Source organism: Balaenoptera ricei, chromosome 15 (assembly GCF_028023285.1).
Source record: "Balaenoptera ricei isolate mBalRic1 chromosome 15, mBalRic1.hap2, whole genome shotgun sequence".
Classification (NCBI taxonomy): Eukaryota; Metazoa; Chordata; class Mammalia; order Artiodactyla; family Balaenopteridae; genus Balaenoptera; species Balaenoptera ricei.
In genome coordinates this window covers 52,674,847-52,688,629 of record NC_082653.1, presented here as the reverse complement: position 1 = coordinate 52,688,629, position 13,783 = coordinate 52,674,847, and the positions used below count along the sequence as shown (strand labels likewise).

Below are 13,783 nucleotides of genomic sequence, written 5' to 3'. Positions count from 1 at the left end.
CACTCCTGACTACAGCAAACACTGGCCAAAAAGCCCCTTCTTCCAGTCCCAGGGGCGGGGGCGGGGGCACTGGCAGGTTGGTACAGCTGAGTCTCAGATTCTCTCACAGCTCACTGTTTACCCCCAGGACACAGACGCGAGCTCATGTATGCCAAGGAGTCAAATCACAGTCCACAGGATGCACACAAAGCAAGCTTTCTCTTTCCCTTCTTGGACTCACTGTGCAAAGCCCTGCCCCTCCTTTATGAACATTTTAATTATACATTTTTTAAAAATTTATTTTTATTTATTTTTGGCTGCATTGGGTCTTCGTTGTTGTGTGTGGGCTTTTCTCTAGTTGCAGCGAGTGGGGGCTACTCTTCATTGCGGTGCACGGGCTTCTCGTTGCGGTGGCCTCTCTTGTTGCGGAGCACAGGCTCTAGGAGCGCAGGCTTCAGTAGTTGTGGCACACGGGCTCAGTTGTTGTAGCACGCGGGCTCAGCAGTTGTGGCTTGCGGCTCTAGAGCACAGGCTCAGTAGTTGTGGCGCGTGGGCTTAGTTGCCCCGCGGCATGTGGGATCTTCCCAGATCAGAGCTCAAACCCGTGTCCCCTGCATTGGCAGGCGGATTCTTAACCACTGCGCCACCAGGGAAGCCCTTAATTATACATTTTAAAGGAAACACACTACGGTTCTGAATTTCCCTAAGTCTTTTCCAGAACCAGCTGGCAGGGACCCTGGAGGGGCTGTTCTGCTCACCACCCTCCTTCCCTCCTGCTCCTGTTTTTTCTCTCCCCTCAGTGCATCTCAGAGTTCACGGCTGAGAACTACTTTGCATATTTTATTTCCTCTGTAAATCTTGCATTCTATTCCCAGCTCAGCCCTATGAAAGCATCAAGATGCAACTTGCCCTGCATGGCCAACTACCTCCCCGCAAGCCCTAAATATACGTAGGGCTCATGCGTTGCTGGATACAGTCAGTTTCTGGAAGAGGCCACAGCTTGGCATTCTGGAAGATGAAATCGTAGGTCGTGGGTGGAGACAAGAGGCCAATTACAGTGCTGGGGGCCTTGGGTGAAGGCTCTGTCCTCGGACCCATATCACAGCACCGTTGGCCCGGGGTAGATGAAGCACTTGATGTGGGTGAAAAATGCCACAGATCAGAAATCTCAGTCACAACACACAGATGGAGTGAAGGGCATGTTAAAAATGAACGTACATTCTACTCAGTAACTAGTTCTTACACTTGGTTTTCTCTGCTGTTTAGTGTAGTTAAAATGGGGAGCTACAAGAGAAAAACGCCAACAGAAAAGTATCGGCCTTTCCATGTGGCAGTGGCCAGAGAGGAGGGGCAGGGCTGTGGGGTGGGGCTGCCTGTGCTGCTTTCACGGGTCATCTCCAGGGAGTGGGACTGCCAGCAGAACGGCTTCGGGGCTAACTTTCCACAGGTATCTTGCCATTTAAAATGTTTTTCAATACAATGAAAACTAAAGGGGGAAGCCAGTGTAACATTTCTGGAAAGCAGTATGCACTGATGATTTTTTAAATGCTCAGTTAAACCAAGTCACTCTACTTCTTGAAATTCAAAGAGGAACATAGGGCATCCCTGGCAGACTCTCCAGCTGAACAGGCAGGAGGGCCCTTCTTCCCCAGCGCAGGGCATGCCGCACGTAAAGGCACACCAGGCTGTGCCCAATATATGAAAACTACTTCAACGTCTAACAGTAAAGGAAAAGCTCAATGAACTACAATGAATTCATATGTTGGAAAATCACACAACTGTTAAAAGATTTCTGCCAATAATGTTAGTGGTATGGGGAAATGTTCATCATATAATCACAGGGAGCAGGATTCAAAAGTGGTTATTCAGTATGATTCCAGTTGTATAAAAATTATGTAAACACATTTAAAACACACAGAAAAAAGTAGCTGGAAAGAAAGACATACCAAATCATTATCTGTGACTACTAGTGGGTTGGAGACTATGAGTGTTTCCTTGGCTTTTTTTGTTTGTTTGTTTGATTTTGGCCACCCGGACTGTGGGATCTCAGCTCCCCACCAGGAACTGAACCCAGGCCTCAGCAGTGAAAGTGCCGAATCCTAACCGCTAGACCACCAGGAAACTCCCTACTTTTTTTTTTTTTATTCTCCATATTTTCTAAAAATTCTTTATAATGAATAAGTATCATTTTTAGAATCAGGAAAAAAATTCTTAACTATTTTTTAAATAAGTATCACATGACTTTAAAAATTAAAAGCATAAAAAGGCACCCAGTGAGGTCTCACTCACAGCCCTAACCCTTACCCTCACCACAGATAACCAGTTATCCGTGGCTTGTATATCCTTCTTGAGGTTTAAATGCACAGACAAGTGACTCTGGGAGGCCACTCTGTGTCTTCCTTCTCTCACTCAGTAGAGCCTGGAGACCTTCCTCCATTAGTGCGAAAGGAATTCCTCTTGCTGAAAGTAAACCCCAACTCGAGGAAAAGCTAGTTCTTAGGCAGCAGTGACACACACTTGGAGAATCTGGTCCAGTGCACCCACCACCTGGAGGAGGGTTTCTCAGCCTGGGCCCTGTGGGCATCTGGGACCCGTCATCCTCGCTGGGGGGCCGTTTCTACACTGTAGGATGTTGGGCAGTGCCCCTGGCTCCACCCATTCCCTCCCCACCCCCGCCAAGTTGTGACACCAAAACTGTGTCTAGACATGGCCAGATGTCCCCTGGCGGGCAGAACTGTCCCAGCTGGGAAGCCCTGACCTACAACAGCATCTGGCCCACAGTGAGAGCTCAAAGTTTGTTGGTTCAATAAGAGTAGAAAACAAAAAGCAAAACAAAAACAAAAAAAACCCAAAGAGCCCAGAGACTGCTAAGATGCCCAAGCTTAATTTTTCTGAATATCCTTCCAACCGTCATGTTTGTGCCCTGTGGCTCCACTCGCTAAAGAGGTTTTAAAAAGCCGTCAGGCTCAGAAACACAGAGCTGCTGTGCCCAGAACCATCACTCCTCTGCTGCCCTGGCAGTCACTTGTCATTTTAGGAAGGCAGCCCCTTGCAGCATGCCAGTGCACGACACTGACTGTGTGGGCCTCTGTCAGCTCCAGCAATGGTCCCAGTGGGCTGAGTGTCTGGCCCAGGGCAGGAAAAATCCAAAGAAAAGCTTCAACCACAGAACTTGTCATCCCCAAACTCTGAAAGCCTAGGTTCTCCTGCCACCTCTCCGTCTTCTACCTGCCTCATGTCCACCCAAGACAGCACCCCAGACTTCTCCCAGCTCCTGGCCATCGGCACCCCCACCTGCTTCACCTCCACTGCCCAACTGCCCTGCCACTGACCCTCTCCACTCTCTGGACCTCCACTCTTGTGAACACAATATCCCACCCCCTGCACTTCTCATTTTCACAACTGAGGACTCCACCAAGGCCCTCAATCCTGTGGCCACCACTGGGCCTGCCCCCTGTAGTGCTGGCTGGGCCCCTGCTGGGAAACTGGCCCAGTCCTGTCTCCTCCCACAGACGCTGCCTTCTGGGCCTGTCCTGCACTCTGCAGAGCACGTTACACTGAACAGTTGACCTGCAGCTGCTGCCACAGCCAGGGTGCCTGAGCCGGAGGTGGCACCAAGGGTCCCGGGGCTCTGGGACACAGCAGGAAGCCTCGTGTCACTAATACAGACCTGTCAGCCACAGTACTCCCCACTGAATAGTTAGTTGTTTAGTTGTTCCTGAAGGAACAAGATCAAATCTCGAAGCATAAAAGCAACAACCATGCCAGGAAGTATAAGTAGTAACAAAGTAGCACATAGGTTATCAAAGTAAAGATGCTGGTTAAAAGACAAAAGGCTAACTTCTTCCAAAGTAGGCTTGGCTATGTAAAGGCCATGAAAGGCACTCCCTTAACTATTAATTTCACCTGAAAAAAATACCAACTACTTTAGAGAAAAGAGAATTATGGATCAGATGAAAACAGGTTACCTTTTACAGGCCGATTTCTCTGTGAGCAGCTCTGGAGAAACATACTGGGCTGTTCCTACAAACGAGTTGGCCCTGGCTGATGAGAAGAGGGAAAAGGGTAAAGTTCATGCTGAGACACAGAGCATTTTCCACCGTGGACGCTGCACAGTCGGTCTTCATCTCTTGGGAAGCCACAGTCACCTGCGATCAGACTGTACGCTCCCGAGAACAGGACTTGTCAGGGGCCCTCCCATCACACCCCCTTCTTGGACCCGCCCCTTCGAGGGCTGGCTTCAAGGTCACCTGCTCAGCAACACCAGCCCTGACTGCCAGGGCAGCCCCTCCTGGACCCCTCCCTGCCTTTCGCCAACACACCGGAGTGACCTCGCCCAGCGTGTTGTCAGCTGGGAGCATCTTGAGGACAGGGGCCTTGTCTGTTCACTGCTGGACCTGTGGTGCCTAAAACAGCCCCGGACACACGCAGAATGTGGAAAGGACTGGATCTCCCACAGGCTGCACGCAGAGCAGGGATACCCTCTCCTCATAACAAACAGCTCAGGCAGGTTAGGGACTACGAGAGGAATAAGACTCGGGCGTCACGGCCAGAGACCCTTTGCAACAGTCTGCCACCTCTAGTACTGGATTGTGCCAAGTTCAACTGCAGACTTGTGGGGTCTGGCTGCTGGACCCACCCATAACTGCCGCAAGGAGGCATGACACCCACGTCACCCTAGTAGGTCCTCAGGGGCTCATCAGTGTCCAGGCAGCCCTGACAGAGCAGCACTGTGGGCACAAACCAGCCTGCCCACCCCCCACCCCCCGGCGCCACTCCAGAGGTATCCCCCGCGGAGCATCCTCTGGCATCGGGGACAGAACAGCTGCTTTCAGCCTTGCCCACGACCAGAGGACACAGGATTGGGGATTCCCGTGTGAGAGCCGCCCACCATCTGAGGACAAATCACTTCTCTAAGGAGCACGTGAAGTGCTGGGTCACCTCCACCGACTGATTCACTGGGGACACCCATGGCACTGGCAGCCAACTGCCTCCCACGACCTTCCACGCCTGCGCCGCATACCAGACTCGGTAACCCGCTTTGAACGGCTGCCAGCGAGGCTCTGGCCCTGCTCAGACCGCGCTTCCCACTACCAGGTCCCTGCACGGCAACCCGGGGCACAAGCAGGACACAATACCACAGCTCAACACCATTGTGCTCCAGACAAACAAGACCCTTTCACCTAGCCTGACCTTCTACAGATCAAGCTGTCCCTTTCCTCAACATGTTTAATAATCTGGGCTAGAAATTACTTGTCTCCGTGGACAAATTTTCCTGAACTAACTTATTAGAAAGTGTACCGGGTAAAACATTACACCAATATACCTACCACTGAGAGGTCTCTGGCCCTTCAGGATCACTTCTGAAATCAGGCAACACTAAAAACTGTAACAGGCCCCCGGTGAAGGGGCCTGCCTGTTGGCCCCACTGTCTCAGCTGTGGACAACTGGGCCCCCGGGACATCTGGCAATGCCTGGCGACATCTCTCGCTGCCACAATGGGGGCGGGAAGGGGCTGCTGTCACCTAGTGGGTAGAAGCCAGGGATACAGCTAAGTATCCTGCAGGCACCAGACAGCCCCACAGCCAAGAATTCTCCAACCCCAAACGCCCCCAAGGGCTTGGCTGTGAAGCCCTGGGCGGCCTCCATGGGACAGCGCTCTGCCCAGACATGAGTACCCGCCCTCCAAAGACCTGGCTCTAAACACAGCAGGAGCAACTCACTCAGTTCTGGGATGTTCTAGAGGAGGGAGAGCTGGAGAAGGGAGGATGGCTGAAAGTTCCTTCTTTTTAGTCTTTCCTTCTCTAAGTCAACCACCCTGCTACACAAAGTGCTCCAGTTTGGGGAAAGTACCCTTCTCTTCCTGCACTGACTGAAGGCTCTGTACTGGGCACCCCAACTTAGGCCTGACTCAGAAATAACTTGACAGGGTACAGCCACCTGCAGTAAAACACAACAGACCCATGCTTTGTCTGTCTATAGCTGTATTCTTTACAGTGTATGGCTATAAACAACACAACACCAGAATTAAAATGCACAAGAAACCCAGGGCCCATGGCCACACCAATTCAGCATGCAATGGTCTGCTGTGAGGCAGGCCCACTGGCCATGGTGGCCATTGGCTCCCCACCTGCCATCCCTGGGGTGGTCAGCCAGCAGGGCTCCCCATACAGGAGACTTCCTAACTGCGGGTCCAGCAGCCTCCAAAGGCAGATGCCTAAAAAACACAGATAAGGCCGACATGCTGCATATCTTCCCCATGTGTTCCCAGATGCGGTCTCTGTCCTTCTCTGTGCCCTGGAGCCAGCAGGAACCCCCAGTGGGAGACAGGAGAGAGATGGAGATTATTCCTCCTGGCCAACCCCCAGGCCACAGCCCTCTCCCACCACAGAGGGCCCCCCCCTCAGGTGCTGGTCCCTCCCACCTGCCCTCCCAGGGCCGAGGGGCTCTCTATCCCGCTGCGGGAGTCCAGCTTCCTTGGGCCCTGCTGTCTGTAACTGGTCCCCTAGAGGTCAGCTACTCTCCTGTAGAGACTTCTCAGCCACATTTACATCCTTCCAGGACCCTGACAGCCGAGAACACCGAAGTGATTCAACAGAGGAAGAAAACAAATCCAGAGCTAAAACCAAGTGAAACCATTCAACCTTACAATGAATCAAAGAAATGTTAATGAACACGATAGCCTATCAAATCAGCAAAGATAAAAAAGAAGGAAAATGCACAGTATTGGCAAGGATTTGAAGAGGAAAACCTCACAGTGCTACTGGTGGGAATGTGAAATGCTGTGACTTTGGGGGAGCAATTTTCCAACAAACATCAAAAGTCATACAGGACAGGCTTGCTCTCTGACCCGGCAATTCATTTCTGGCACCTGATCCTCCAGGACAGAGCCAGCACAGATGGCAGGGCCATGACACAATCCTTCGGGGGCCAGGCTTCAACTCGATGCTTCACCTGTTTAGTGTTTCTGCTCTTCATAATAATCGTGCATTACTTCCGTGATTTATATTTTTAAATGTTATTATTAAAAAGTTCTAGAAATATATTTTATATGGAAAGATATGTATTACACATAATTAAATAATTCAGACTATCATACAGTATGCAGAGGTATTTGTGCTTTTAAATAGCTACATTATGCACAAAACAAAGTGGACAGGAGACACACACACACGACATGGCTGGGCTTTAAAGAGCAAATCATGACGGCATTAGGACTGTGTGCTGCTGCTGCTGCTGCTGCTGTAAGCTTTCTGGGCCTGCGTCTGCTTGTCCCCCACAACACCTGCTGCTTCCTCTTCCCCAGGAGCCTATGTCCACCTGCTTAAAGGGACTCCAAGTCCCTGGGGATACAGAGTCACCCCCTTAGAAAGGAGCTCTTTCGCTAGTCTAGAGATGAATGAATCCTCTGGAGTGTGGAAAAGAATAACTGTCCTCAGAACGATGTTCTGAAGACATAAAATAATATCTACAAGACTATACATAATGAAAGTATCAAAATATTAAAGTAATAAATATGCAATATACTAATATGTTTTTTTTTTAATTAATGCACCAACAAGATCTGGCAGCAGGTCTATTAATAGAGTAATTCTGAAGTAGCGATCAGCATAAACAATAGATCAAGAATCTGTGACGACTGTGAAAGGACATGAAAACATCTGTGATTTCTAATGACACAGATGTTTGTTGCCTACCTTCATAACTGAACGAGATGCTCGATTTCACTGAGGGGTTAGTGAAAACAAGTAATTTTCTCCTCTCCCACTTCACGAATGGCAGATTTCTATCTGTGACACCAGGGTAAGAGCCCAAGAGTGCATTAGGAAGCCACAGAGATAATCTAGTTACCTCCCCCGTAAGCTCAGAGATTAGCCAGAGGTCAAAATTCTCCAGCTATTGGAAAACCAAGGTCCGTCCACAAGCCACTGTTGGCTTATGCTGCCTCCTTTAGGCCACTGACCCACTCAACAGGAGGCCAAAGGGTCAGGGTAAAGAAGGGTTTGGGCTGGGTTGTTACCTCCACCCTCAAAGTGGTTCAAATAAACGGACCAGCACCCTGGGCTGTGGACCACCCTGGCCACCACAGATCTGCAGGTCAGACTGTGAGGTGCCAGTGGGGACGGAGGGACCTGACATGCTCCTGATGTCAGAACACTCTCTTCAAAGCCAAAAGTGCAGACCGCTATTGTCTTATCCATGAACCCACATGTGAAGCACAGCAAACACACTCCACAAAATGTGCTTATTAGCTCTCGGACAGAACACAAGCAAACTGAATCCAGCAACACATAAAAAGGAGTGTGCACCATGACCAAGTGGGATTTAATCTCAGGAATGCAAAGGTGGTTCAGCACATAAAAACCAATCAATATATTACATCACATCATTAGAATAAAGGACAAAAACCACATGACCATCTTGATCAAGAGATGCAGAAAAACCATCTAACAAAAATTCAACACTCCTTCATGGTAAAGTATAAGACAAACTAGAAACAGAAGGGAACTTCCTCAACCTGATAAAGGCACCTATGAAAAACCCACAACGAACATCATATTCAATGGTGAAAGACAAAGCTTTTCCCCTAAGATCAGAAACAAGACAAGGATGCCTGCTCTCGCCATTTCTATTCAATGGGGAGGTTCTAGCCAGGGCAATTAGGCAAGAAAATGAAGCAAAACGCATCCAGGCTGGAAAGGAAGAGGTAAACTATCTCTAATCACAGATGACATGATCCTGTATGTAAAAAGTCCCGAGGAAGTCACTAAAAAACTATTACAACTAATAAACAAGTCCATCCAGGTTGCAGGACGTAAGATCAGTGTACCAAAAAAAATCAACTATATTTCTATATACTCTCAATGAACAATCTGAAAATTAAGAAAACAATTACATTTACAATAGCCTCAAAAATAAAATAAAATACTTAGGAATAAATTTAACAAAAGAAGTGCAAAGCTGGGACTTCCCTGGTGGCGCAGTGGTTAAGAATCCGCCTGCCAGGGCTTCTCTCGTGGCGCAGTGGTTGAGAATCTGCCTGCCGATGCAGGGGACACGGGTTCGAGCCCTGGTCTGGGAAGATCCCACATGCCACGGAGCAACTAGGCCCGTGAGCCACAACTACTGAGCCTGTGCGTCTGGAGCCTGTGCTCCGCAACAAGAGAAGCCGCGATAGTGAGAGGCCCGCGCACCGCGCTGAAGAGTGGCCCCCGCTCACTGCAACTAGAGAAAGCCCTCGCACAGAAACGAAGACCCAACACAGCCAAAATAAATAAATAAATAAATAATTAAATTTTTAAAAAATGTCAGTTGAAAATTAAAAAAAAAAAAAGAATCCGCCTGCCAATGCAGGGGACACGGGTTCGATCCCTGGTCCGGGAAGATCCCGCATGCCACAGAGCAACTAAGCCCGTGCGCCACAACTACTGAAGCCCACGCACCCTACAACCCGGGCTCCGCAACAAGAGAAGCCAACCGCAATGAGAAGCCTGCACACCGCAACGAAGAGTAGCCCCCGCTCACTGCAACTAGAGAAAGCCCGTGCAGAGCAACGAAGACCCACCACAGCCAAAAAAAAAGTGCAAAGCTTATAACACTGAAAACTACAAAAAAATTTTGAAAGAAATTACAAAAGATATAAATAAACAGAAAGACATTCCACGTTGAAGGATCAGAAGACAGTATTGTTAAGAGAGCAATACTCCCCAAACTGATCTATACATTCAACAAAATCCCTATCCCAATCCCAGCTGGCTTTCACTTAGCACAATGTTTTCAAGGTTCATCAATGCTGGAGCCTATATCAGAACTTCATTCCTTTTAAGGCTGAATAATATTCCACTACACACATAGACCACACTCTGTTTATCCATTCATCAGTTGATGGACACTTGAGTTGTTTCCACTCCTTGGCTATTACAAATAAAGCTGCTATGAACACTGGCGTACAACTTTTATGTAAACATTTGTTTTTCAATTCTCTTGGACATATACCTAGAAGCTGAATGGCTGATTATAAGGTAACTATGCTTAACCTTCTGAGGAATTGCCAGACTTTTCCAAAGCGGCTGCATCATTTGACAATCCCACCTGCAGAGTACGAGGGCTTTGATTTCTCAACAGCCTTGCTAATACTTCTTATCGAATGTCTTTTTGATTAGTCATCCTAGTGGGTGTGGAGTGGTGTCTCAGTGTGGTTTTGATTTGCATTTCCCTAATGATATTGAGCATCTTTTCATGTGTTTATTAGCCATTTGCTTATCTTCTTTAGAAGAATGTCTACTCAGACCCTTTGCCCATTAAAAAAAGACTTTTTTTGTTATGAGTTCTTTATATATTCTGGATACAAGCCCCTTATCAGATATATGATTTGAAATTGTTTTTTCTATTCAACCCCATAGGTTGTCTTTTTCACTTTCTTAATGGTATCACAGCACCAAAGTTTTAAAACTTGTTCTGCTGCTTGTACTTCTGGTATTGTATCTAAGAAACCAGAGCCTAACCCAAGGTCATGAATGTTTACTCCCATGATTTCTTCCAAGAGTGTAATAGTTTTAGCTCCTACATTCAGATCTCTGATCTGTCCAAGTTAACTTTTGTGTATGTTGTGAGGTGGGGTAATAATGTTTTTGATGAATTGGTCATCGTTGGAGGATGACAGGGAACCAATTCATGCTTTCCAAAAGCTGCAAATAAAGGGGAATGAAGCAAGCATTTATCCTGTTTTTCCTCCACAATCAATATCACTAGTTAAACAAATAGTGGCTAAGGGGAAGTTTCTCTTTAAATAAGAATTCCAGGGATTTTTCCCTGGTGGTGCAGTGGTTAAGAATCCGCCTGCCAATGCAGGGGACACGGGTTCGAGCCCTGGTCCGGAAGATCCCACATGCCGCAGAGCAACTAAGCCCGTGCGCCACAACTACTGAGCCTGTGCTCACGAACCTGCGAGCCACAACTACTGAAGCCTGTGCACCTAGAGCCCGTGCTCTGCAACAAGAGAAGCCACCTCAATGGGAAGCCCAGCACCACAACAAAGAGCGGCCCCCACTCACCGCAGCTAGAGAAAGCCCGCGTGCAGCAACGAAGACCCAACGCAGCCAAAAATAAAATATATAAATAAATTTATTAAAAAAAAAAAAAAGAATCCGCCTGCCAAGGCAGGGGACACAGGTTCAATCCCTGATCCGGGAAGATCCTGCATGCCACAGAGCAACTAAGCCCATGCACTACAACTACTGAGCCTGCGCTCTAGAGCCCACGAGCCACAACTACTGAGCCCGCGCACCCTACAGCCCGTGCTCCGCAACAAGAGAAGCCCGCGCACCACAACAGAGAGTAGCCCCCGCTCGCTGCAACTAGAGAAAGCCCGTGTGCAGTAACGAAGACTCAACGCAGCCAATAAATAAATACATAAATAAATAATTTTAAAAAAATTTTTTAATTAAAAAAAAAAAGAATTCCAGCTCAAGAATGAAAGAACTGGGCTATGATCACTCTGCATTCTCTAATGAATTGATGGATCTAGGCCATCATGGCTATAAAGGGCTGTTGACAGGGAGAGACGACTGGATGCTACACGCTTCCTAATGAAGAACACACCACACACACCAGCCTCTGGTGTGAAAGGACTGAACCTGAATGTGATCAAGCAGCCACAACCAACTCCCAATTTTCAAGACATACAGAGGGGAGAGGAGCATGTTACATGACTCCACAGAGATGCAATCAGCAAACTCTGGGAAACTCTATAAGACAAATGACCTGGTTTCTTCAACAGACTGCAAGGGAAAAAACAGAGATGGAGAAGAAGCTATAGATAACAGAAATTTAAGAGAAAAATTAGCTAAGCTCAATGTGAGAATTTTATTTGAAACCTGATTCAAGTAAGCAACAACCAAAAAATTATGATGTGGAATTATGGCGACTGGAAGCTTAACACAGACTGAATATTTTAAGATATTAAGCTATTACTGCTAATTTTTTAATGTATAAAAATGGCATGGTATTATGGTTATGTTTTTTAAAAAGACGCTTTGTATTTAGTAATAAATACTAAAATATTTACAGGGAAAACAAATCGATGATGGTGGAAATCAGGTCACAAGGATGGTCTGAATTTTTACAAAAAGCAGGTATTCTTGTGTTTTAAAAACAACACCACTCCATGCATCACAGCTATGACTAAACAAATACCAATACTGTAAAGACCAGAGTAATCGCTTCTCGATGGCTGGGAGGTGTGCTTGGTGGTGGGAGTATAGGGGGGCAGGTGGCCCTGCACGTGCTAGAGTGGCGGCAGGGCAGAGGCTGTGAGAGGGTCTCCAGCCCACAGCACAGCAGGATGGGGGTCAACGCTGGTCTGAGGGTCTGGACAAAGGCTGTCCACAGAGGGGCACTGCACAGGTACAGGTGCAGTGACAGTGATGCTGGCTCTGAGGCTTCCCTGCTGCGTCCCCTCTCCAGCAGTCCCCACACCTGCCGCCCCCCCCTGCACCCCCGTGTGTGGTGAGAGGAGCCTCCACGCCCAACTGTACCAGAAAGGCCTGCACAGCTCAGGACAGGCCTCCAGACACAAACCTCAAGTCTCAACCTCCAGGGCACCCTGAACTCCCCAAGCTTCTTGCAAAGAGGGCCACGGCCAGGCACACGGCCACAGATGAGGGGCTGACTCCATGTAATTAAGCCGCCCTCAGTGTAAAGCTTTGTGGGACCCCTAAGGTTCTAACCCCAAGGTTAGAAGGCCTAAGTCCTCTGTGCCAGAAAGGCCTCATCGACCCATGTGCCCACCCACCCTCACAGCACGGGGGTCACTCCCGGGACCCGACAGGCAGCAGTAAGAGAGGGATGCGGGGCTCACCCCCTCCTAGGAGCCACCCACTTGGATGGAGGTCTGTGAAGACAGACAGCTTGTCTCTCACGAGGTGGAGGGCGAAACATGCTCACTGCACAGCTAAGGAACCTGGGCCTCGCTCCCACGAAGAGTTCCCTTCTGGAAGCTTTAAGATGTTTTGAGGAAACCATCTCTGTACAAAAGTTTATAAAGCTAATGCAGGTGCTCGCTTCGGCAGCACATATACCAAAATTGGAACAATACAGAGAAGATTAGCATGGCCCCTGCGCAAGGATGACAAGCAAATTCATGAAGCGTTCCATATATTTTAGTTGATTCACTTTGTTATACAGCAGCAACTAACACAACAATGTAAAGCAATTATACTCCAATAAAGATGTTAAAAAAAAAAAAGCTAATGCAGGAATAAACTCTAAGATTCTAAACTACGTCAAACAGAAAATGAGAGTATGTCACCAAAATTATTCATTCACGTAATTATACATGTTTTCTACATTTCCTCTAAGAAGAAAAAAAAAAAAAGCCAACTCAACTGTGTATATATAAGTATCGATAGTTCTGCCTGGTTTACAATGTTAAGGACTTTTTAGCCTCCTGCTTCCAGAAAGATTTTAAAAATCAGGTTTATTTCACTATTTCACCAATGCATTTAAGTTCTTACATTTTTTTAATGGCTACATGGCAGTAGGACGAGCCTGTGCCAAATATCAGATCTGAAGGAAATCTAAGTGAAGAAAAAAAGGACCAAGCAGACTCTGAGCGGGTGACTCCCATGGCTGACTGGCAGGCGATGGCTGGTCTCAGCGGCAAGTCACACACGAGATGCCCAGCAGCCCAGCAAGAACATTCAGGTTCCTGTTTGGTTCACCTCTGTCATGGACGTTGCTTAGGTTACGAGTTATACCATGTCTATCAAAACATGATTACTTGCCAACAAAATGTTACTATACA

General features: G+C 47.7%; 1 protein-coding gene and 1 non-coding gene across 3 annotated transcripts in view; one reads left to right on the top strand and one right to left on the bottom strand.

Annotated features, from left to right (window-relative positions):
• PDPK1 (3-phosphoinositide dependent protein kinase 1) overlaps positions 1-13,783 on the bottom strand; it is an 80,483-nt gene that overhangs the window by 18,565 nt on the left and 48,135 nt on the right. For both annotated transcript variants that reach the window (XM_059896789.1, XM_059896788.1), the window contains one exon: positions 3,948-4,023. In XM_059896789.1, coding sequence (XP_059752772.1) covers positions 3,948-4,023 — 76 coding nt within the window. The remainder of the gene's footprint in view (positions 1-3,947; positions 4,024-13,783) is intronic.
• On the top strand, positions 13,034-13,140 carry LOC132350077 (U6 spliceosomal RNA). Its single transcript, XR_009497829.1, has one exon. It is a non-coding gene; the product is annotated as a U6 spliceosomal RNA (small nuclear RNA).